Genomic DNA, 22,892 nt, shown 5'->3' on the forward strand with positions numbered 1-22,892 from the left:
GAACTCCGCCCGTGGCAAAGGTCATGAGGAAGGAGGCTCGGCATACGCAAAGGTGGGATCGAGCCTCAGGAGTCCCCCTGGAAATTCTCGAGCATCTACCCCCAAAATCATGCCTACTTTACTGCTTTGTGCTCTCACCTACACCTCTGACTTTACGGGGGGCGGGGGGGGCGCTGTCCTGGGCATGACAAGAGTGTTTTAGTTCACAACTGTGAGAGGCATGAGATGTTCTAAACTGTCTGAATACAGATTCCTTTGAGCAGTTAAAAGATTGATTAGAAATTGTATTGGTGAAGGGTTTTTCACTTGTTGGGCCAATGTTTGCTGCTAAGGTTCCATATCCCTTACCTACTGTGTCCTTGGCAGTGTATTGATTAATATAATTGGTGTAAGTAGTAGCTTTAATGTTTGTAACCTTGGACCCTTGAGTTAATTCTTTTTCTTGTTATAGCCCACCACACCTTTGCCCTATAGGAATGCAACTTTATCTAATGCTTTTGGAGGGTGGCGCCTGACTAATCACCTTTAGAGAAAAATAAGTTTTCTGAAGAAAGGGTCTTAAAATGTTAACAGGCCTCCGGGCCAGAAGATGATGCAAATCACCTAAACTTTTGCATATGATAAGTTTGCAGGAAGAAAGCCTGGCTTACTGCATGACTCTACCCCTTCCCCCATTATCCTCTATGCATAACTTAAGGTATAAAAACTACTTTGGAAAATAAAGTGCGGGCCTTGTTCACCGAAACTTCATCTCCCCATGTCGTTCTTTCTCTCACCTTCTGGCTGAATTGTAGCGTGGAGACTCATCAAGCCTACTAATTATGCCTGGGCTTCTAAGATCTGACCGGGGAGGCCTTAGTGTCTCCTCTCCTTCGGAAGAATGGGAGGACGCCTGCGGCGTACGTAGGTGACGTAAATTCCTAGCCTTGGAATTTTATTAGCTTTCCACAGAAACCAAGTTATTCAGCCTCTTTTCTCCACTGAATTTTCTCACTGAGCTATCCTTATTTAACCACTCTTTATATCCTTAATTAACATTTAATTAAGAAATTGTTTCCTGATCCTCGCCGACACCGTCCCTGCTTCAAATTCCCTGGATCCATCGGGGCTGGACCCCGGCAATTACTGACATGATAAACATGAGTTTGAGTAGGTTCTGGGAGTTGGTGATGGACAGGGACGCCTGGCATGCTTCAGTCCATGGAGTCACAAGAGTCGGACATGACTGAGTGACTTAACTGAACTGAAGAGCTAAATATCTAATTAACCAAGTAATGAATGATATAACTGAACCATGACTCCTGGTTAAGCTAGAACTTTACAAAAATTACTATTATTATTCAGTTTCTCAGGGCTGGTGAATTCTATATAACCTATATATAAAAGGGATGAAACAGTCAAATGTCAATGGATGCCCATATCCAACCTTCACCACCTACACACACACACACACACACACACACACAGCTGTTTTATGAGAAGGAACATTTTTGGCTACAGCCTCAATACCAGAGGATTTTTTTCTATGATGGGATCTAATAAACAAACAAACCTTTAGAGAAAGAAAAGGACACCTTCAGAGGAGGAGGCTTCCCTGATAGCTCAGCTGGTAAAGAATCCACCTGCAATGCAAGAGACCCTGGTTCGATTCCTGGGTTGGAAGATCTGCTGGAGAAGGGATAGGCTACCCACTCCTTGTGGCTCAGCTGGTAAAGAATCCACCAGCAATGTGGGAGACCTGGGTTCAATCCCTAGGTTGGGAAGATCCCCTGGAAAAGGGAAAGGCTACCCACTTCAGTATTCTGGCCTGGAGAATTCCATGGACTACAGTCTATGGAGTCGCAAAGAGTTGGACACGACTGAGCGACTTTCAGAGGAAGAAGGGTTTTCTCAGCATCAGGCTTGAAAACGTGTGTGTGTGTGTGTGATAGTCTCTCAGTCATGTTTGATTCTTTGCAACCCCCATCGACTGTAGCCCACCAGGGTCCTCTGTCCATGGAATTTTCCAGGCAAGAATACTGGAGTGCGTTGCCATTTCCTTCTCCAGGGGATCTTCCTGACCCAGGGATTGAAGCCCAGTCTCCCGCACTGCAGGTGGATTCTTGACCGTCTGAGCCACCTGGAAAGCCCTAGTTCCTGTCTAAAATGGGGACACAGTTCCCATCTCAAACCAGTTTCTCTATGAGTCTCCTCCTTTGGAAGTGAGGGAGGCATTCACAGATGTAACCGAACCAAAGATTTTTGAAAAGACTTAGGAGCCCCTTTGCCACAGCACAGACTGAAATCCTACACATCAAAAGAATACAAGTCCACACTTTCCTGCTATTACACATATGGCATAACAGAAATGTATAAAGTCTGTGAGGAAAAACTCTGTAAAGTTTATGAATTCTAAGCAATTCTGAGTCGAAACTAGAAATGGTCCTGAATGAAAATATCAGCTGTGATAAAAAGCAGTATATTCACATGTGACCTTGTGAGTGTGTGTCAGAAAGGAGAAACTGGTGCCCTCTTTCCGTCATTTTCAAATTATTCACTTCAGTCTTTCCATTTCAGGTTCCAAACCAGGATGAACTTCTTACCGCCTTCCCCAAGGGCTGAGCGGGAGACTGGTCTTTCATCTAAGAACAGTCAAACCCTTACCAGATGCATTAAATTGCACCTTTGCTGCTGCTGCTGCTGCGTCTCTTCAGTCGTGTCTGACTCTATGCGACCCCATAGACCGCAGCCCACCAGGCTCCCCCATCCCTGGGATTCTCCAGGCAAGAACACTGGAATGGGTTGCCATTTCCTTCTCCAGTGCATGAAAGTGAAAAGTGAAAGTGAAGTCGCTCAGTCGTGTCCGACTCTTCGTGACCCCATGGACTGCAGCCCACCAGGCTCCTCTGCCCATGGGATTTTCCAGGCAAGAGTACTGGAGTGGAGTGCCATCGTCTTCTCCAAAATTGCACCTTTACATAGGCTTTACATAGGCTGCCACTATGATTTGTATTACTGAGGGAGCAACCAGTAGGAGGAGTGTGATCGGGCAGTGAGTGGCTTGGTTCTGAGGCTTGGTAGGACCAAACAGGTGTGTTTTGAATTGTTGGGAGGATTTAGCAAGGAAAGAGAAGGGCCTGCAGTATGGATACATGGCTGGCCACTGCAAAGCCCTAGTGGACAGATGCCATTTACAAATGCCACCATATGATTGCCAGTTGGGGTATAGAGCAAGGTCTCCATTTGTAGAGAGAGGAAGATTTGCAAATTATGGAGTTATCTTTTTTCCATATATTAGGTTTAATTCGAAAGAACTAACTCTGGGAGGTTGTATGTAATCCCCATCTTATGCATGAGGAAACAGGCACTGAAAATTAACAGAGTAAAAACTGGTCTCTGACAGTTTATCTACCTTCATCTACCAAGTAATTCTTTCCTAGGCATTGAATGTGCCCTGCGCTAGGATGACCACCCCTTCTCCAGCTCCACTTACACTCACCTTCCAGTTGAAGCAGTCTCTTATATTCCGTATTTCATCTTTCCTTCCCAATTTCACTCATCTTATATCTCAGTCCTGGTCACTAGCTGTTTTCCATGATTAATACATAACTGTCTGATCTTTTAAAATGTGTACAGTAAGTGTAAATGTGTAATAATTGGGCCTTAGAATTTCCCTTTCTTGACCTTTCAACCTTCTATCCTTTTCTATGTTAATTCATCAACAAACTTAATCAAGAGTCAGAAATTGAGATAAATTGATAGGTAGGTAGGTAGATAGATAGAAAGTTAGATAAATACTGTTGTGGACTGAATTGTGTCCTAAGTTTCCTTCATATGTTAAGCCTTAACCTCCAATGTGATTGTATTTGGAGACAGGACCTCTAGGGAGGTGGTGGTGGTTTAGTCAGTTAAGTCGTGTCTGACTCTTGCGACCCCATGGACTGTAGGCTGCCAGGCTCCTCTGTCCATGGGATTCCCCAGGCAAGAAAACTGGAATGGGTTGCTATTTCCTTCTCCAGGGGATTTTCCTGACCCCGGAATCAAACCCAGGTCTCCTGCATTGCAGGCAGATTCTTTTACCAACTGAGCTACGAGGGAAGCCCTTAATTACTGTTAATTGAGGTCACAAAGGTGGGGCCTAATTTAATAGGTCTGGTGTCCTTATAAGAAGAAGGGATGTCAGAGATATCTCTCTTCCCATGTGTGTGCACACAGAGAAGAAGCCATGTGAGGACATGGTGAGAAGACAGTCCTCTTCTAATCAGGAAGAGACACCTCACCAAAACCCAACCCTTACAACACCTTGACCTTGGGCTTCTAGCCTCCAGAACAGATTTTTCTGTTACTTAAGTCACCCAGCCTGTGGTATTTTGTTACAGCTGCCCAAGCAGATGAATACAGATACTTTATTGAATCTATTACCACTTGAGACATTGTGAGTAGAATGTGCTAAGGGAATCGTAACGTAGTTTTGAATGCTATAGTAGAAAGAGTAATGGACTGAAGTCAAAACGCCTGGATGCAATCAAGTTCTGGTTCTGCCACTTCCTATATGTGAGGACCCAATAGTCACAATGGCCATCTGATGTGAAGAGCTGACTCATCTGAAAAGACCCCGATGGTGGGAAAGATTGAAGGCGGGAGGAGAAGGGGATGACAGAGGATGAGATGGTTGGATGGCATCACCGACTCAGTGGACATGAGTTTGAGTAAACTTTGGGAGTTGGTAATGGACAGGGAGGCCTGGCATGCTGCAGTCCATGGGGTTGCAAAGAGGCGGACATGACTGAGCAACTGAACTTAATAGTCACTTCACCCCTGTGAGCCTGAACTCCCTCACCTGTACAAGACTAGATTCTTTCTCAAGGTCTTCATTGCGTGAGACTTCTGATTATCAATATCCATGCAGTCAGCGAGTATAAATCATTTATAAATCATATAAATCATTACACATTAAGCATCATTCATCTTTGTTAGAGAGAACTGTGGTCTAACTCATTAGAAGAATTGAAGCTCCACACAATAGCAAGGAAACCCATATGACTTCCCTGATTTCTGCACATCTGTGCACATGTATTTGGGATACCTGTCAATGTGTCAAGGAGTACTAGAAACAACAATATTAGTAGGCTCTTCTCCAAGGAATATCAATGTTATAAAGATCTGGGGAGAAGAAAATATGGATATAAAGCAAGTAATGCAAAACTTGCCAAAAGATTAACTTAAAACATAGCATTCTGGAGAAAGTTTTAGCTTCCTATGGGCATCTTTGCTCATCCACTCAATCGCTACAGTTTCTTTCTTTGTAATTTTCATGAAAATCTTTGTAGAAAACTATAGCTGATAAATTTTACTGTTTAGAACAGCAGCTGATTTTGATGGGGTTTTAAATTTATTTGCAAGTAGATCATTTTCACAAGTCCCCAGAGGAGGAAATGGCAACCCACTCTATTATTCTTGCCTGAAAAATCCCGTGGACAAAAGAGCCTGGCAGGCTATGGGGTCGCAAAGATTCAGATATGGGGTCGCAAAGATTCAGACATGACTGACCGACTAAGCACACAGCACATTTTCACAGGTAGGTTGATAGAAAATTATCCCACAGTCACACCTATATCCTCTGTCAGGCAGCTCTCAAATGCATGCAGATAATCACAAGGGAGGCACAGCAGAGACTATGGTCCCCGGAGAAAACCGAATGTAACTAAAGCATGCTCTTTTCAGGAAGCCTGGTATAGGGACATCTGCGGGAATTACACTGCCAGTTTACATTTCCCTTTCTGATTTCCCTTTGGTCGTGGGGAGGCTGTCAAAGTAGCCTTGGCTTCTGTCCCTTAGTTAAAGGCAAACATGTGACTCAAGCTAGAACAATTAGTCTCTCCCTCTGAGGATGTGACTCCTGAGAAGAGGGGAGCTATTAATAACACTGATAATAGTGGAACACTTCGTTCTGCAGAGAGAACCCTGAAAAAGCTCAGGGACTCGCCATTACGTTCTTTTCCCTGGGGCCCGACCTGATCTCCATCCTTACCATATGCTCCAGTTTTTCCTTTGATTCTGTGAGCTAGTCCCAATCTTTTCAATAAATTCTTTCCTGCTTCAAGTCAGAGTCCGTTTTTATTTCTTGTAAGCAAACGTGTATAGTATAGGCCTTTAGGTACCAGCTTCATATACGAAATCATCACTTTTTATTTGAGAAAACGATCTGCTCAATTTGCAGGAAGTTAGATGGCGATTTTATTGGGCATTACTGTTTGTCTAGGTTTCAGTATAAAACACAAATTACTTTTAACATGGTAGGAATTTACATCTTCTTCTGAACGTTGATCTTTTCTACATTACTCCTCCCACCTCAACTTATCTTAACCGTCATTTCAACTTAACTGTCATTTCATTCATTAAAAAAAAAGAGAAAAACTTATTTAAACTTATTGCATATCTAAATGTATTATATATTTCTGCTTAAGAGATTGAACATTAAAAAGCATTTTTTGTGGAGCAAAGAGGACTTTTAGGGCAGTGAGACTACTCTTTGTGATACTATAATGGTGAATACATGTCATTATATGTTTGTCCAAACCCATAGTATGTACAGAAGAATTGATACTTTTGAACTCTCAAAAAAAGTCTTCTCTCAAGAGAAAAACTGACTCATTGGAAAAGACCCTGATGCTGGGAAAGATTGAAGGTGGGAGAAGAAGGGGATGACAGAGGATGAGATGGTTGGATGGCATCACTGACTCAATGGACATGAGTTCGAGTAAATTCTGGGAGTTGGTGATGGACAGGGAGGCCTGGCGTGTTGCAGTCCATGGGGTCACAAAGAGCTGGACATGACTGAGTGACTGAACTGACTGATGGTATGTACAACACCAAAAGTGAGCCCCAATGTAAACTGTGGACTTTAGGTGATTATGATGCACTGATACAGGTTCATCAACTGTAATAAATGTTCCACATCTGGTGGGACATGTAGTAATGCAGGAGGCTATGTTTGTGTAGGGGTGGGGGTATACAGGAAATCTCTGTACTTTGCTCTCGATTCTGCTATGAACCTAAAACTGCTCTAAAAATGACGTCTACTTTTAAGAAAGAAAGAAACAAAACCTTTTTCTAAACTGCAAACAAAGCTCATCCTTAATCTATCTCATAATCATAATAATCATCATCCACATTGATTCTGATGCTGGCGTGCTCCTCCAGCTTTGGTTTCTTTTTGGTCTCTTTGCTTTTCTCGGTCAGATGTAAGTGATGCTCACATTGCTTCATGATCTTCTTGGAAGACATCCAGCTCTCCCCTTGTCGTTCAGCTGGTGCCACACACTGTCCTCCCCTCACATCTGTGCCCTTGGCCTTCAGGACCTCCCTGGCTCTCAGGAGACTGCAGGTGCAATTCCATGGATTTCCATCCAGATACAGGTGCCGGAGGCGAGGCAGCACCTCCAGGGCTTTGAGGTCTAAAGCGGAAAGCTTGTTGTTCCTGAGGTTTAGAACCTGAAGCTGCTTCAGATCCTTGACCTCCCTCTCAGCAATATCCTGGATGGCATTGCCTTTTAGGTCCAGCCTGGCTAAGGTTCCTGGGAGCCTGAAAAAGCATGGAAACAGGATGTGAGAGGAGGCTGTGACCGTCATTCCAAACTGTCGAGGCAACTCAGACTGAGCAACATCCACCTTTGCTGCACCGTTCTGTTCCCTCTGAAGCTAGAAAACAAGCTTTATTTTGAAAAGTTAATTTAAAGTACAAACCTGAGTCTTACCTATTGGTCTTTAACCCTTTCTCATAGGACTTATTTTCTAAACTTCTGATTTCTTCTATTTTATATTCATATATTTTTCTCCTCCAGTGAAAATCTTGAAAAAATGGCTAATTCCATGTCTGGGGCAAAGTAAGCTAGAACATCTGAACCAGAATGCAATGAAGTGTTCAGAGATTAGTGGAACACCCATCATGATGGCTGCTTTCCAAAAATACAGTGTTAGCAAGAGTGTGGAGAAATTGGAACCTTTGTGCACTGTGGATGGGAGTATAAACAGTACAGATGATATGGAAAACAGTATGGTGGTCCTCCCCAAATTAAAAATACAATTGCCATATGATCCAGCCATTCCACTTTTGTGTATATACTCAAAAGAATTGAAAGGAAGTTCTCAAAGAGATACTTATGTACCCATGTTATATTCCCATGTCAAATTCACAATAGTTAGAATGTGGAAGCAATCCAAATGTCCATTGATTGATAAATGAGTAAGCAAAATACAAAATATAAGTACCTACAATGGAATATTATCCAGCCTTAAAACGAAGGAAATTCTGACTCATGCTACAACATGAATAAGGATACTATGCTAAGTGGGAAAAAAAGCCAGTCATAAAAAGATAACTTCCCTGGTGGCTCAGACGTTAAAGAATCTGCTCCAATATAGGAGACCCGGATTCGATCCCTGGGTCAGGAAGATTCCCTGGAGAAGGGAATGACAACCCCCTCCAGTATTCTTGCCTGGATAATTCCACGGACAAAGAAGCCTGATATGCTACAGTCCATGGAATCACAAAGAGTCTGACACGACTGACTGACAAACACTTCACTTCAAAAGATAACTGCTGTATGATTCTACTTATATAAGATGTCTAGAGTAGTCAAATTCATAGAAACAGAAAGTAGAATAGTGGTTGTCAGGGATTTAGGGGAGAGGGGAAATGAGCTGTTTAATGGGTACAGAGTTTCAGTTTCACAAGATGAAAAAGTTCTGGACGCTGGTTGCACAACAGTGCAAATATACTTAATATTAATTGTACATTTTAAAATGGTTAACGTGGTAAATTTTATGTTAGTGTTTTACCGCAATTTTTTTTTTTTAATAGAGATAATGGAATTGTGTCCCATGAACACAGGAACCAGCTTGGAGAAGCTCCTATTAAGGAAATTTGAGCATCAAAAGAGACTAGCAACTATAAATAACCATAACTCACTGAATGAATTAAGATCTCTGGGTCCATGGTGATATTTATAAAAAAAAAAAAAAAAAAAAAAGAAACAGAAAAAGAGAGAAAAAAGCTACCCAATAATGTTAAATGGGGAAAATAGAAGACAAAATTGACTGATCTGAAATACATAAAAACAACTTATGGCTAGACATGGGTTCTGATTGAGCAGTTATGGATGACTCCTTTATTTCTCAGCACACAAAGTTTTCAACCTTGAACAGGTATTGCTGTATAATCAGGAAAAAAAAATTTTAACTGTGGATACCAATTTGAAAAATTTCATGCTAATGACTATTGATAAAAATAAAAAAGGATCACCGTTGTGAAGTCAAAATCTTTCTGTGAGTCAACAGCTTTCCATTCAGTGCTTCCCTTGTGGCTCAGACGGTAAAGTGTCTGCCTACAATCGAGGAGACCCGGGTTGGATCCCTGGGTCGGGAAGTTCCCCTGGAGAAGGAAATGGCAACCCACTCCAGTATTCTTGCCTGGAAAATCCCATGGACGGAGGAGTCCGATAGGCTACAGTCCATGAGATCGCGAAGAGTCGGACACGACTGAGCCACTTCACTTCATTCTCTTTATGAAGTACAATAAGCAAAAAAGTTTTATGGGAAAAAAGGTCCTGCAAAACACCACCCAAATGCTATCTCCATGCTGTGGGAACGTATTCTATTTCATGCTTTTTAGTATTCACTGGAATTTTTTATGGTGGTCTCAGTCATATGATTGCTATGCCAAAGAGAAAGAAACAAATGAATTTAACCATATTTTACAACAATATTACCTTTTGTTTGTTATAGTGTTATTTTTAGATGAATTTAATTCTAAAAGGTTAATCTTTTAGGTTACTGGAATGGGTAGCCATTTTCTTCTTCAGGGGATCTTCCCAACCCAGGGATCGAACCCTAGTCTCCCACATTGCTGGCAGGTTCTTTACCATCTGAGCCACGAGGGAAGCCCATGGTTACTGGCACTTAGCCTAAATTTTGTCCTTGGTTTTTTTCTTTGATATTTACATTTTATAGTTGTATATATTTATGTTTATATATTTTATATTTGTATTCATCTCCTAAATCATATAATATATATACATACATAAGTATTTGTGCTTTTGAATATTTTAAAGTCATGCTTGTTTAAAGTGACTTTTTTTAAATTTGGAATTAAAGTTACCTAACAAAATGGGTTAATTTACCAGGGAAAATCACTTCATACATTTTAACAGTGTGGTATAAGCTTCTGCAAAGACATTTTCTCTTAATAAGTCTGTTGTTAATACAATTAACAATTTTCAAATTGATATCCACAGTTAAATTCAGTTTGAAATTAATCCCTGAGAGAATGTAACTTTGTGCACACACCAGCTTATCCAGCTTACATCTCTAAAAGTTATACAGAAAATCTGTGTGTAGCTTTTTTTTTCCCCAAGTAAAAATGGACTGTTAATTGGTGATGATGTGGCAACCAAGGCTCTGGAACTATTGAGGGTACAAGGGGCACAGCAGCTGAGGAAAGATACAGTAAACTCAAGAGTCAAGTCTACTTATTAAGACTTTGAGTTCTAACTCTGGCTATTCTATCTACTAGTATGCGACTTCAGGTAAATTATTTAGCTCTTTTTTTTTGGCCACATTCACAGCATGTGGGATCTTTGCTCCCCGACTAGGGATTGAACCCATGCCGCTTGCATTGGAAGTGGAGTCTTAACCACTGGGCCACTGCGGAAGTCCCAGTTATTTAGCTCTTTAAAGCTTCTGATTTTCCAAGTATTCACTGCACAGAAGTCACATAAAAATGTTAACTAAAGACATTGAGCAAGCCAAGCTTTTCTTTTAAACAAACACAGTTATTCAATTATCAGCTGGGTAGCAAAAAACTGTACCTGTTCTTAGAAGTATCTTTTTTTTTCTTTCATGTTATTATGGATAATCAAAATGGTATTATAAGAGAAATCAGTAAATTCCTGCTTTGTGATCTTTTGGCAGTCATTTATTTCTTTGATATAGTTTGTCTTTATAAGTCTGATTTCTATAAAAATGTAGCCCTGATTTTAAGACAAACAAGTGTCTAGAAATGCTGTTTGTTCTTTGGGCAATATCCCTCCTTAGAGTAAAAAGAGGCACACCCCCATTTTTCAGTAGATGGCACTTGAGTGTAAGAAAAAAATGCTAACTGGCTTCATTAGGTTGTAGAAAGCTATTCTGGATTTGAATTATCCAAATTGTGAATAATGAAGGAGTGGTGTAACTTATCTTTGTTCCCTGAGCTGCAGACTGGTGAAATGAGAAGCAGCAAAAAGTGAGACCCAGGTTCTGGGTAGTCTAAATTCTAAGTTGTGATTGAGTCGCTCAGTCGTATCCAACTCTCTTGCGACCCCATGGACTGTAGGCTGCCAGGCTCCTCTGTCCATGGAATTTTTCAGGCAAGAATACAGGAGTGGGTTGCCATTTCCTCCTCCAGAGGATCTTCCCAACCCAGGGAACACATGCACATCTTCTGCATTAGCAGGCAGATTCTTTATGGTTGAGTCACCAGGGAAGCCCAAGGAATAGATAGTATTGTACTTTAATTCTTTTTTTTTTTTAATTTTATTTTATTTTTAAACTTTACATAACTGTATTAGTTTTGCCAAATATCAAAATGAATCCGCCACAGATGTACTTTAATTCTTTATAGGAGGGAAACCACGGAAAAATTTTTTGGGGTCCTTCCAAATTTCCAGTTCAAAGAAAAATTGCAGAGTAGGGGTTTGGTGGTCATGATGGGGAATTTAAAAATCACTTTCTATAAGAACACAGGCCAAGTTCTCTGACAGAGTAGAGAGCTGTGTGGCTTCACTTATGCCTCATGGGCATACCCATGAGCTACCCCCTGGTCGCTCATTACTTGCCTCATTGTCCTTTCCCAGTAGTTCTCAACCTGGGCTATGCCTTAAATTCATCTGGGGAGCTTTTTAAAAATACTGATGCCTAGGGTGATGACGTAACTGGTTTGAAGTGAGGTCTAGGCATGAATGGGCTTTTTAAAAGTTATCCAGATAATTCAATTGTGAAATCAGATTTGAAAATTAGGGTTAGCTCAGGCTTGCAAGGGCTTCCCTGGTGGATCAGTGGTAAAAAAAAAATCTGCCTGCAACGCAGGATACCTGGGTTCAATTCCTGGATTGGGAAGATCCCCTGGAGGAGAGCATAGCAACCCACTCCAGTATTCTTGCCTGGAGAATTCCATGGACAGAGGAGCCTGGAGGGCTACAGTCCATAGGGTTGCACAAAGTCGGACAGGACGGAAGCGACTGAGCAGCAGCAGCAGCAGGCTTCAGTCAGTTCAGTTCAGTGGCTCAGAAGTGTCCGACTCTTTGCGACCCCATGGACTGCAGCACACCAAGCTTCCCTGTCCATCACCAACTCCTGGAGCTTGCTCAAACTCATGTCCATTGAGTCAGTGATGCCATCCAACCATCTCATCCTCTCTCGTCCCCTTCTCCTCCCGCCTTCAGTCTTTCCCAGCATCAGGTGGGAAACTTTTCAAATGAGTTAGTTCTTCGCATCAGGTGGCCAAAGTATTGGAGTTTCAGCTTCAGCATCAGTCCTTCCAATCAATATTTAGGACTGATTTCCTTTAGGATGGACTGATTGGATCCTCCTGCAATCCAAGGGACTCTCAAGAGTCTTCTCCAACACCACAGTTCAAAAGCATCAATTCTTCAGCACTCAGCTTTCTTTATAGTCCAACTCTCACATCCATACATGACTACTGGAAAAACCATAGCTTTGACTAGATGGACCTTTGTTGGTAAAGTAATGTCTCTGCTTTTTAATATGCTTTCTAGGTTGGTCATAGCTTTTCTTCCAAGGAGCAAGTGTTTTTTAATTTCATGGCTGCAGTCACCATCTGCAGTGATTTTGGAGCCCAAAAATATAAAGTCTCTCACTGTTTCCATTGTTTCCCCATCTATTTGCCATGAAGTGATGGGACTAGATGCCATGATCTTGGTTTTTTGAATGTTGAGTTTTAAGCAGCAGGCTTACAAACCCATTATACATTCTGTTGGGTAAAAGCATTGTGCTTTCTGTAGTCACTTATTAAAACACAGATACTCTGTCAGAAGTAATTAAGAATAATTAAGCTACTTTTCACTCATTAAACTTAGCAGGATTACTTCCCCAAATGCTTTCTAAAAGTCACCTGAATAGAAAAATTCACCAAGTTCACAGTTTTGTCCATGGCTGTCAGAGCCTGCTGAGAATCCTTAGGTGAGATAGTTACTCCCTAACCTGTTTTGTGACTTTTTACTTGATGCATATTTTTTGGAGAAGCATGCAGTAATTGAAAATATAGTAGAGAAATTATTTAAATAACAAGAATGTTGTTGTTCAGTCACTCAGTCATGTCTGACTCTTTGCAACCCCATGAACTGCAGCACGCCAGGCTTCCCTGTCCTTCACTATCTTCCAGAGTTTGCTCAAGCTCACGTCCATTGAATCGGTGATGTCATCCAACCATCTTATGCTCTGTCATCCCCTTCTCCTCCTGCCTTCAATTTTTCCCAGAAATCAGGGTGTTTTCCAATGAGTCAGTTCTTCACATCAGGTAGCCAAAGGGAATTGGAGCTTCAGCTTCAGCATCAGTCCTTCCAATCAATATTCAGGGTTGATTTACTTTAGGATTGACTTATTTGATCTCCGTGCTGTCCAAGGGACTCTCAAGAGTCTTCTCCAACATCACAGTTCAAAAGCATTAATTCTTCAGCATTCAGCCTTCTTTATGGTCCAACTCTCACATCTGTACCTGACTACTGGAAAAACCATAGCTTTGACTATACGGACCTTTGTCAGCAAAGTGATGTCTCTGCTTTTTAATACTCTGTCTAGGTTTGTCAGAGCTTTTCTTCCAAGGAGCAAGCATCTTTTACTTTCATGGCGGCAGTCACCATCTGCAGTGATTTGGGAGCCCAAGAAAATAAAACCTGTTACCATTCCCCATGGGAATATGGGAATACCAGACCACCTGATCTGCCTTTTGAGAAATTTGTATGCAGGTCAGGAAGCAACAGTTAGAACTGGACATGGAACAACAGACTGATTCCAAATAGGAAAAGGAGTACGTCAAGGCTGTATATTGTCACCCTGCTTATTTAACTTATATGCAGAGTACATCATGAGAAACGCTGGACTGGAAGAAGCACAAGCTGGAATCAAGATTGCCGGGAGAAATATCAATCACCTCAGATATGCAGATGACACCACCCTTATGGCAGAAAGTGAAGAGGAACTCAAAAGCCTCTTGATGAAAGTGAAAGTGGAGAGTGAAAAAGTTGGCTTAAAGCTCAACATTCAGAAAACGAAGATCATGGCATCTGGTCCCATCACTTTATAGGAAATAGATGGGGAAACAGTGGAAACAGTGTCAGACTTTATTTTTGGGGGCTCCAAAATCACTGCAGATGATGACTGCAGCCATGAAATTAAAAGATGCTTACTCCTTGGAAGGAAAGTTGTGACCAACCTAGACAGCATATTCAAAAGCAGAGACATTACTTGGCCAACAAGGGTTCGTCTAGTCAAGGCTATGCTTTTTCCTTTGGTCATGTATGGATGTGAGAGTTGGACTGTAAAGAAGGCTGAGCACTGAAGAATTGATGCTTTTGAACTGTGGTATTGAAGAAGACTCTTGAGAGTCCCTTGGACTGCAAAGAGATCCAACCATTCCATTCTGAAGGAGATCAGTCCTGGGATTTCTTTGGAAGGAATGATGCTAAAGCTGAAACTCCAGTACTTTGGCCACCTCATGGGAAGAGTTGACTCATTGGAAAAGACTGTGATGCTGGGAGGGATTGGGGGCAGGAGGAGAAGGGAACGACAGAGGATGAGATGGCTGGATGGCATCACTGACTCGATGGACGTGAGTCTGAGTGAACTCCGGGAGTTGGTGATGGACAGGGAGGCCTGGCGTGCTGCGATTCATGGGGTCGCAAAGAGTCGGACACGACTGAGCTACTGAACTGAACTGAACCATTCCCCATTACCATTTCCCCTGTTACTATTGTTTCCCCATCTATTTGCCATGAAGTGAAGGGACCGGATGACATGATCTTGGTCTTAAGAATGAGAGTCTTGAAATACTGACCACATGCTTTAGCCTTAGAGCCTTTGTACTGGCTGTTGTGTCTAGAACACTCCCACCCCTGCACACCCTGCCCACCGACCCACAAAGACCACCGCCCCACAAAGAAAAAGAATCTGCTGTTTAATAAACAACATAGTATCTTTTTAAGGAGAATAATAGTACTTACTCTTCTATTTTTATTCTACTTTAAAATGTGAAACATGGGATAAAAGTTAAATAGAGTCAATTAACATGAACATATTAGTAACAGATTATGACTTTGGTTAGAGGGGAACAAGTACAGTGGGTTGGGGATAGAAGTAGGGATATTTGGAAGAAAATTATTAAGTGCCAGAGTATGAGGATGTATGTGTGTTTGTGTGTGTGAGAGAAAGAGAATAGAAGAAACAACTGAAAACATAAGGTAAGACCAACACAAACTGACTCACACACTCACAAACAGGCCCACAGAAAACTAAGCAGCACCCCACAGCACTGAGAAAAACAAACGGCTCCTAAATACATAATTCAAAATAAATACAATGTTAGATTTCAAGGTTTTGATTTTTCCCTTATAAACTATTTCAATGCTTTTAAAAATATAAATGTCTTACTACATTTTCCCCCTCAGTTTTTCCTGGGGTCCTTGCTTTGCTAGTGTTAAACACATGCCTTGCTTCCCAATGGTGCAGTGGAATCTGCCTGCCAATGCAGAAGATGCAAGAGACACGAGTTCCATCCTTGGGTCGGGAAGATCCCCTGTAGTAGGAAACGGCAACCTGCTCCAATATTCTTGCCTGGAAAATTCCATGGACAGAGGAACCTGGCAGCTACGCTCCATGGGGTTGTAAAGAGTCAGACAGGACTAAGCATGGGCCCCCTTAAGCACATGCCTAGTGCGCCTGTTGCTGGATCCAGGCCATAGCTTAGAAAACCAGAACACATTTTTACAAGTAATAGCCCCCTGTGATGTTCGTTAGCATACTTCCCTGAAGCTGCAGTTGCTTCTAATACAGATCTCTAATATAGATCTCCTGTTGGTATCTTGTCCCACAGGCAAGGTAAGTTAGTGTAGGAGTCAGCTTGAGGGCTGGAGATTCCAAACCCTTGTTTAAAACTTCTGCCTCTGAACCCTTGGATAGCTTTAATCAGATAAATTACATTTACCTGGGCTACTTTTCTTTCTTGTATAATGTACTTAGGTGCCCCATCTTTGGAAGACTTCTCTTGTAAGTTCCACAGATGATAAAGCTCACTTACCGCAGAGGTATAGACAGGAGTAGGTTCTGCTCCAAGGCCAGATTGGAGAGCTGGGAACACTTCTGCAGGGCTCCAGCTTCAAACAAGCTGACAATGTTGTTGTCCAGAAACAAGTGTTTCAAATCTCGGAGGTCCCGGAAATCTTGCGCGGTAACTTTCCGAATCAGATTATTGCTGATATCCAGCTTTTGTAGCCGGGCTGGTAGTCGGAGGGGCAACGTCTGAAGTTGGTTTTGGGACACCTCAAGGGTGGTTAAATTGGCAAGGAGCTGTGCCCCCTCGATGGAAGAGAGTGAGTTTTCTGACAGGTAAAGGTGGGAAAGATTCTCTAAGTGTTTCATATCTCGAAACCTCACCGCTTTGAGCCGGTTTCTCTCCATTTTTAAGGAGAGCAAAGATTTGGGGAGGTTAACAGGAATTTTAGTCAGAAAGTTACTACTGAAACTGAGAAATTGCAGAGACTGAAGGGAAGTGAAGAAGCTAGCTGGTATGAGATGTAGCTTGTTATTCTCCATGCTCAGATGTTTCAGATGGGGAAGTGCCAAGGGTCCCTCCACATTCTCGATGTTGTTGGCGTCTAACATCAAGCTTTGCAGACTGACAAGGGAGGAGAGCATGCTGGGAGAGATAGAAGAGATCAGATTGTTTTTCAGTTCAAGGATTTTTAATTTCTTCAGTCCTTCAAAATCAGATCCGTGAAGGACATATATTGAATTATCATTTAGTTTTAACACTTCAAGACTGGCCGGGAGAGCATGGGGGACCCGTCTTAACTTATTTTTCCAGAGTTCCAAGGTCTTCAAAGTACTCAGAGTTTTGAAAGTGTCGTTTTCTACTGACTCTGTTCCACTGGCCAGCAGAAGAAAATCTTCTAGCGCTAACATTTGGGTAAAGTTAGATAGCTATTAAAAAAAAAAAAAAAAAGCAGGGATGGGGAAAAGAGGAGAAAAGCAGTAAATTAGGATTATTATTTTTAAAAAGGCATATACGATTTCATTCAATACTAATGATACTTCAGCTTTTTCCTTCAGTATCTATTTTATTTTATTACTAGAATTACTTAAAACTTTTTTTAATTTGAGGGAAGTTGCTTTACAATATTGTATTGGTTTTGCTATACAACAGCATGAATCAGTCATAATTATATACATATATGTTCCAGTGCTTTGGCCACCTCATGCGAAGAGTTGACTCATTGGAAAAGACTCTGATGCTGGGAGGGATTGGGGGCAGGAGGAGAAGGGGACGACAGAGGATGAGATGGCTGGATGGCATCACTGACTCGATGGATGTGAGTCTCAGTGAACTCTGGGAGTTGGTGATGGACAGGGAGGCCTGGCATGCTGCGATTCATGGGGTCGCAAAGAGTCGGACACTACTGAGCAACTGATCTGATCTGATATATACCCCTTCCCTCTTGAACCTCCCTCCCCACCCCATTCCCTCCCTCAAGGTCATCACAGAGCACAGGCTGGTCTCCATGTGTTTTTAAATTATCTCTTGGAAAAAGATAGAAACTCAGGTCCTGACCATTTTTATTCACAACTGCTAGAGGGACGGGGGAGCCTGGTGGGTTGCCATCTATGGGGTCGCACAGAGTTGGACATGACTGAAGCGACTTAGCAGCAGCAGCAGTGTAAGAGGTCTAAAATATTTTAAGCACTTTCATACACTATTGATAGACATAAAATTGGCCAACTAGTGCTGTGTATTCTTTGACCCAGCAAGTTTACTGCTAGGTAGAAGTGCTTACAAATTGCACAATGATGTGTGCGACAGGATGTTCTTTGTTGCATCATCTTGTAACAGCCAAAAAGGAAACAATCTGGAAATTTCACCAAGCTGTTAACTAGAGTTGCTAACTCTTAGAAGGTAAGGTTATAGGGAATTTTCATTATCTATCTACATTTCGCATTGTCTAGATGTTTAAAATTATTAAATTGCATTTAAACAATTTTAAGCATTAAAAGTAAAAAAAAAAATTAATGTCCTAGATACTGCTATCAGTTGGATGGGCCTATCAGAAAGACATTTTCAAGTATATTATAGTTTGGAAAACTAGTCTCCTTGTTCCCACTCCCCAATTTTTGTTTCATTGATGAAAAAGATTCATGAAGAAACAAATAGGATACACGTGTCTCCATGTCTGTAGAGCAAGGAGTCCATTCATGCATATACCCCAGACCTAATGCAATTCTTCTCCTCGATTTTAGGAATCTGATACACTTTCTCCATGGTTTGCAAGTTTAAGCACCCCTATCTTTCCACAAACCCTCCAAACTCCTAGCTTGACATCTACCTCCTTTTTAGGATGATGTAATTTTTGGTATTTGTTTCTCGAGTAAAATCATGTTTAGGTAAATGAAGAATTGTTCCAGATTTTCCTCAGCGTGATAAATCTTCACAAAATTTTCAACCTGATTTAGAATTCAGTTAAGCTGGAATTTTCAATGCACGATTTTATGTCTTACTGTCTACAGCTTCTAAATGTTGATTTAATTGTGCAGTTGAACCCTTTTGTAATACCAGTATATGGTTAATACCTTCAAAGTGGGTTAATTCTGCAGCACATGTTTGTTAAATGTGATTATACTACAGGAGGACCTGTGATGTGAATTATGGTATATTTTAAAGCATCTCCTAAAATGGTATACTAGTTGAAGAATCTCATGTTAAAAATTCAATAAACAAATATTTTTAATCATAAAATTTTTGGCAGCTGCCTTGGCTTATATATTGCTGCTAACATTTTATATTTTCTTAATGATTAATCAGATGCATTAATTAGTCATACTCCCAAGAATAGTACTTTTTGTTTTTGCATTTGTTGAGCATCTACAAGTTCCATGTGCTTTTTTACATGTTATCATTAGTTCTCTTCATAACCCTGCAAGTTTGAATTTCAACAAGGTTTACAGAACTCCAAAGCCCTTTCTTCCTCAACTCATCATTTTCTAATACATTTTCTGTTGCCTGTGGTCTATAATTAATGTTTTTCAAATAAGAAACAAGATCTGGACACATATCATATTTTTAGAAAAGCAGAAATTTTAGAGATTATATAGTACAAATCTTCCATATAAGGGAAGGTTTAAGCTGGAATCAAGATTGCCAGGAGAAATATCAATAACCTAAGATATGCAGATGACACCACCCTTAAGGCAGAAAGTGAAGAAGAACTAAAGAGCCTCTTGATGAAAATGAAAGAGGAGAGTGAAAAAGATGTCTTAAAGCTCAACATTCAGAAAACGAGGATCATGGCATCTGTTCCCATCACTTCATGGGAAATAGGTGGGGAAACAATGGAAACAGTGACCGGTTTTATTTTCTTGAGCTCCAAAATCACTGCGGAAGGTGACTGCAGCCATGAAATTAAAAGACACTTGCTCCTTGGAAGGAAAGTTATGACCAACCTAGATAGCATATTAAAAAGTAGAGATATTACTTTACCAACAAAGGTCCATCTAGTCAAAGCTATGGTTTTTCCAGTGGTTATGTATGGATGTAAGAGTTAGACTATAAAGAAAGCTGAATGCCGAAGAATTGATGCTTTTGAACTGTGGTGTTGGAGAAGACTCTTGAGATTCCCTTGGACTGCAAGAGGAACAAACCAGTCAATCCTAAAGAAAATCAGTCCTATATATTCATTGGAAGGACTGATGCTGAAGCTGAAACTCCAATACTTTGGCCACCTGATGTGAAGAACTGGCTCATTGGAAAAGACCCTGATGCTGAGAAAGATTGAAGGTGAGAGGAGAAGGGGACAACAGAGGATGAGATGGTTGTGAGTTTGAGCAAGCTCCGGGAGTTGGTGGACAGGGAAGCTTGGTGTGCTGCAGTCCATGGGCTTGCAAAGATTCGGACATGACTGAGTGACTGAACTGAACTGAACTGAAGGGATGAGGCTGAAAAATAAAAATAAAATAAATGACCTGTCCAAGACTCAGGGTGTTTAATCTATTCTTCCTTCTAAATTGCCTTTTTCTAGGCTTTCTTTCATATTAGGTCACAAATGACTCTACACATAGATTTGCACCTCTGGGACTGTTGATGTCCCGAAAAAAAGACCTTGATGTTGCAAATGCCTCCACTTCTATCTGCTTGACAACAAACCCTAAAAAGACTGCTGACTATGCAGCCAGTCTCAGAAATAACGTGAATCTGAATGGACAGTTTCTTTGAGGAAAAAGTGTGGTGTGGGAGCTTCAATTTGTCTCCATTTTTATTTATAAAGTATATAGACTAGCCTACATAGTAAATACCAGTCATATTCTTAACTGAATCCAGGGAATAGTCACTTTATGTTATTAAGCATAGAGAACCTTTTCCCTTTATCAGGTGAATACAGATTACTTTTGCCAAAGCCAAAACAACACCCAGTTGTTGATGTGACTGGTGATGGAAATAAAGTCCGATGTTGTAAAGAGCAATATTTCATAGGAACCTGGAATGTTAGGTCCACGAATTAAGGCAAATTGGAAGTGGTCAAACAGGAGATGGCAAGAATGAGCATTAACATTTTAGGAATCAGCGAACTAAGATGAACTGGAATGGGTGAATTTAACTCAGATGACCATTATATCTACTACTGTGGGCAAGAATCCCTTAGAATAAATGGAGTAGCCATCATAGTGAACAAAAGAGTCCAAAGTGCAGTACTTGGATACAATCTCAAAAGTGACAAAATGATCTCTGTTCATTTCCAAGGTAAATCATTCAAAATCACAGTAATCCATCTATGCCTTGACCAGTAATGCTGAAGAAGCTGAAGTTGAACAGTTCTATGAAGACCGATAAGACCTTCTAGAGCTAACACAAAAAACATGTCCTCTTCATTATAGGGGAATGGAAAGCAAAAGTAGGAAGTCAAGAGCTACTTAGAGTAACAGGAAAATTTGGCCTTGGAGTACAAAACGATGCAGGTCAAAGGCTGACAGAGTATAGTAAGCACCTTCTTCCAACAACACAAGACTCTACATATGGACATCACCAGATGGTCAATACCGAAATCAGATTGGTTATATTCTTTGCAGCCAAAGATGGAGAAGCTCTATACAGTCAGCAAAATCAAGACAGAGAGCTGACTGTGGCTCAGAATTTATTGCCAAATTCAGACTTAAATTGAAGCAAGTAGGGAAAACCACTAGACCATTCAGGTATGACCTAAATCATATCCCTTACAATTATACAGCATAAGTGACAAACAGATTCAACACATTAGACCTGATAGACAGAGTGCCTGAAGAACTGTGGATGGAGGTTTGTGACATTTTACAGGAGGCAGTGATCAAGACCATCCCCAAGAAAAATGCAAAAGGCAAAATGGTTGTCTGAGGAGGCCTTAAGTATCTGAGAAAAGAACAGAAGCAAAAGGCAAAGGAGTAAAGGAAAGATATACCCATTTGAATGCAGAGTTCCAAAGAATAGCAAGAAGAGATAAGAAAGCCTTCCTCGGTGATCAATGTAAAGAAATAGAGGAAAAAATAGAATGGGAAAAAGTAGAGATCTCTTCAAGAAAATTAGAGATACCAAGGGAACATTTCATGCAAAGCTGAGCACATTAAAGGACAGAAATGGTATGGACCTAACAGAAGCAGAAGATATTAAGAAGAGGTGGCAAGAATACACAGAAGAAATGTACAAAAAATGATCTTCATGACCCAGATAATGACAATGGTGTGATCACTCACCTAGGGCCAGACATCCTAGAATGTGAAGTCAAGTGGGCCTTAGGAAGCATCACTTCAAACAAAGCTAGTGGAGGTGATGGAATTCCAGCTGTGCTATTTCAAATCCTAAAAGATAATGCTGTGAAAGTGCTGCACTCAATATGCCAGCAAATGTGGAAAACTCAGCAGTGGCCACAGGACTGGAAAGGTCAGTTTTCATTCCAATCCCAAAGAAAGGCAATGCCAAAGAATGCTCAGACTACTGCACAATTGCACTCATCTCACACTCTAGCAAAGTAATGCTCAAAATTCTCCAAGCCAGGCTTCAGCAATATGTGAACCGTGAACTTCCTGATGTTCAAGCTGGATTTAGAAAAGGCAGAGGAACCAGAGATCAAATTGCCAACATCCATTGGAAGATCAAAAAAGCAAGAGAGTTCCAGAAATACATCTACTTCTGATTTTTGACTATGACAAAGCCTTTGTTGTGGATCACAACAAACTGTGGAAAATTCTTCAAGAGATATGAATACCAGACCACCTGACCTGCCTCCTGAGTAATTTGTATGCAGGTCAAGAAGCAACAATTAGAATTGGACATGGAACAACAGACTGGTTCCATATTGGGAAAGGAGTACATTAAGGCTGTATATTGTCACCCTGCTTATTTAACTTCTGTGCGGAGTACATTATGTAAAATGGATGAAGCACAGGCTGGAATCAAGATTGCTGGGAGAAATATCAATAACTTCAGATATGCACATGACACCACCCTTATGGCAGAAAGTGAAGAACTCAAGAGCTGCTTGGTGAAAGTGAAAGAGGAGAGTGAAAAAGTTGGCTTAAAACTCAACATTCAGAAAACGAAGATCATGGCTTCTGGTCCCATCATT

At 41.0% G+C, this 22,892-nt stretch overlaps 1 protein-coding gene across 1 annotated transcript in view; it reads right to left on the bottom strand.

Moving 5' to 3' along the window:
• Positions 1–6,118: 6,118 nt before the first annotated feature.
• The window catches only part of LOC129619758 (nephrocan-like), a 32,986-nt gene continuing 16,212 nt past the window's right edge, over positions 6,119–22,892 (bottom strand). Inside the window, exons 3-4 of the mRNA XM_055535082.1 lie at positions 16,331–17,232; positions 6,119–7,564 (exon numbers count right to left, since the gene is read on the bottom strand). Coding sequence (XP_055391057.1) covers positions 7,117–7,564; positions 16,331–17,232 — 1,350 coding nt within the window. The 3' untranslated portion in view covers positions 6,119–7,116. The remainder of the gene's footprint in view (positions 7,565–16,330; positions 17,233–22,892) is intronic.

The sequence above is a fragment of the Bubalus kerabau genome, chromosome 9 (assembly GCF_029407905.1).
Source record: "Bubalus kerabau isolate K-KA32 ecotype Philippines breed swamp buffalo chromosome 9, PCC_UOA_SB_1v2, whole genome shotgun sequence".
Lineage (NCBI taxonomy): Eukaryota > Metazoa > Chordata > Mammalia > Artiodactyla > Bovidae > Bubalus > Bubalus kerabau.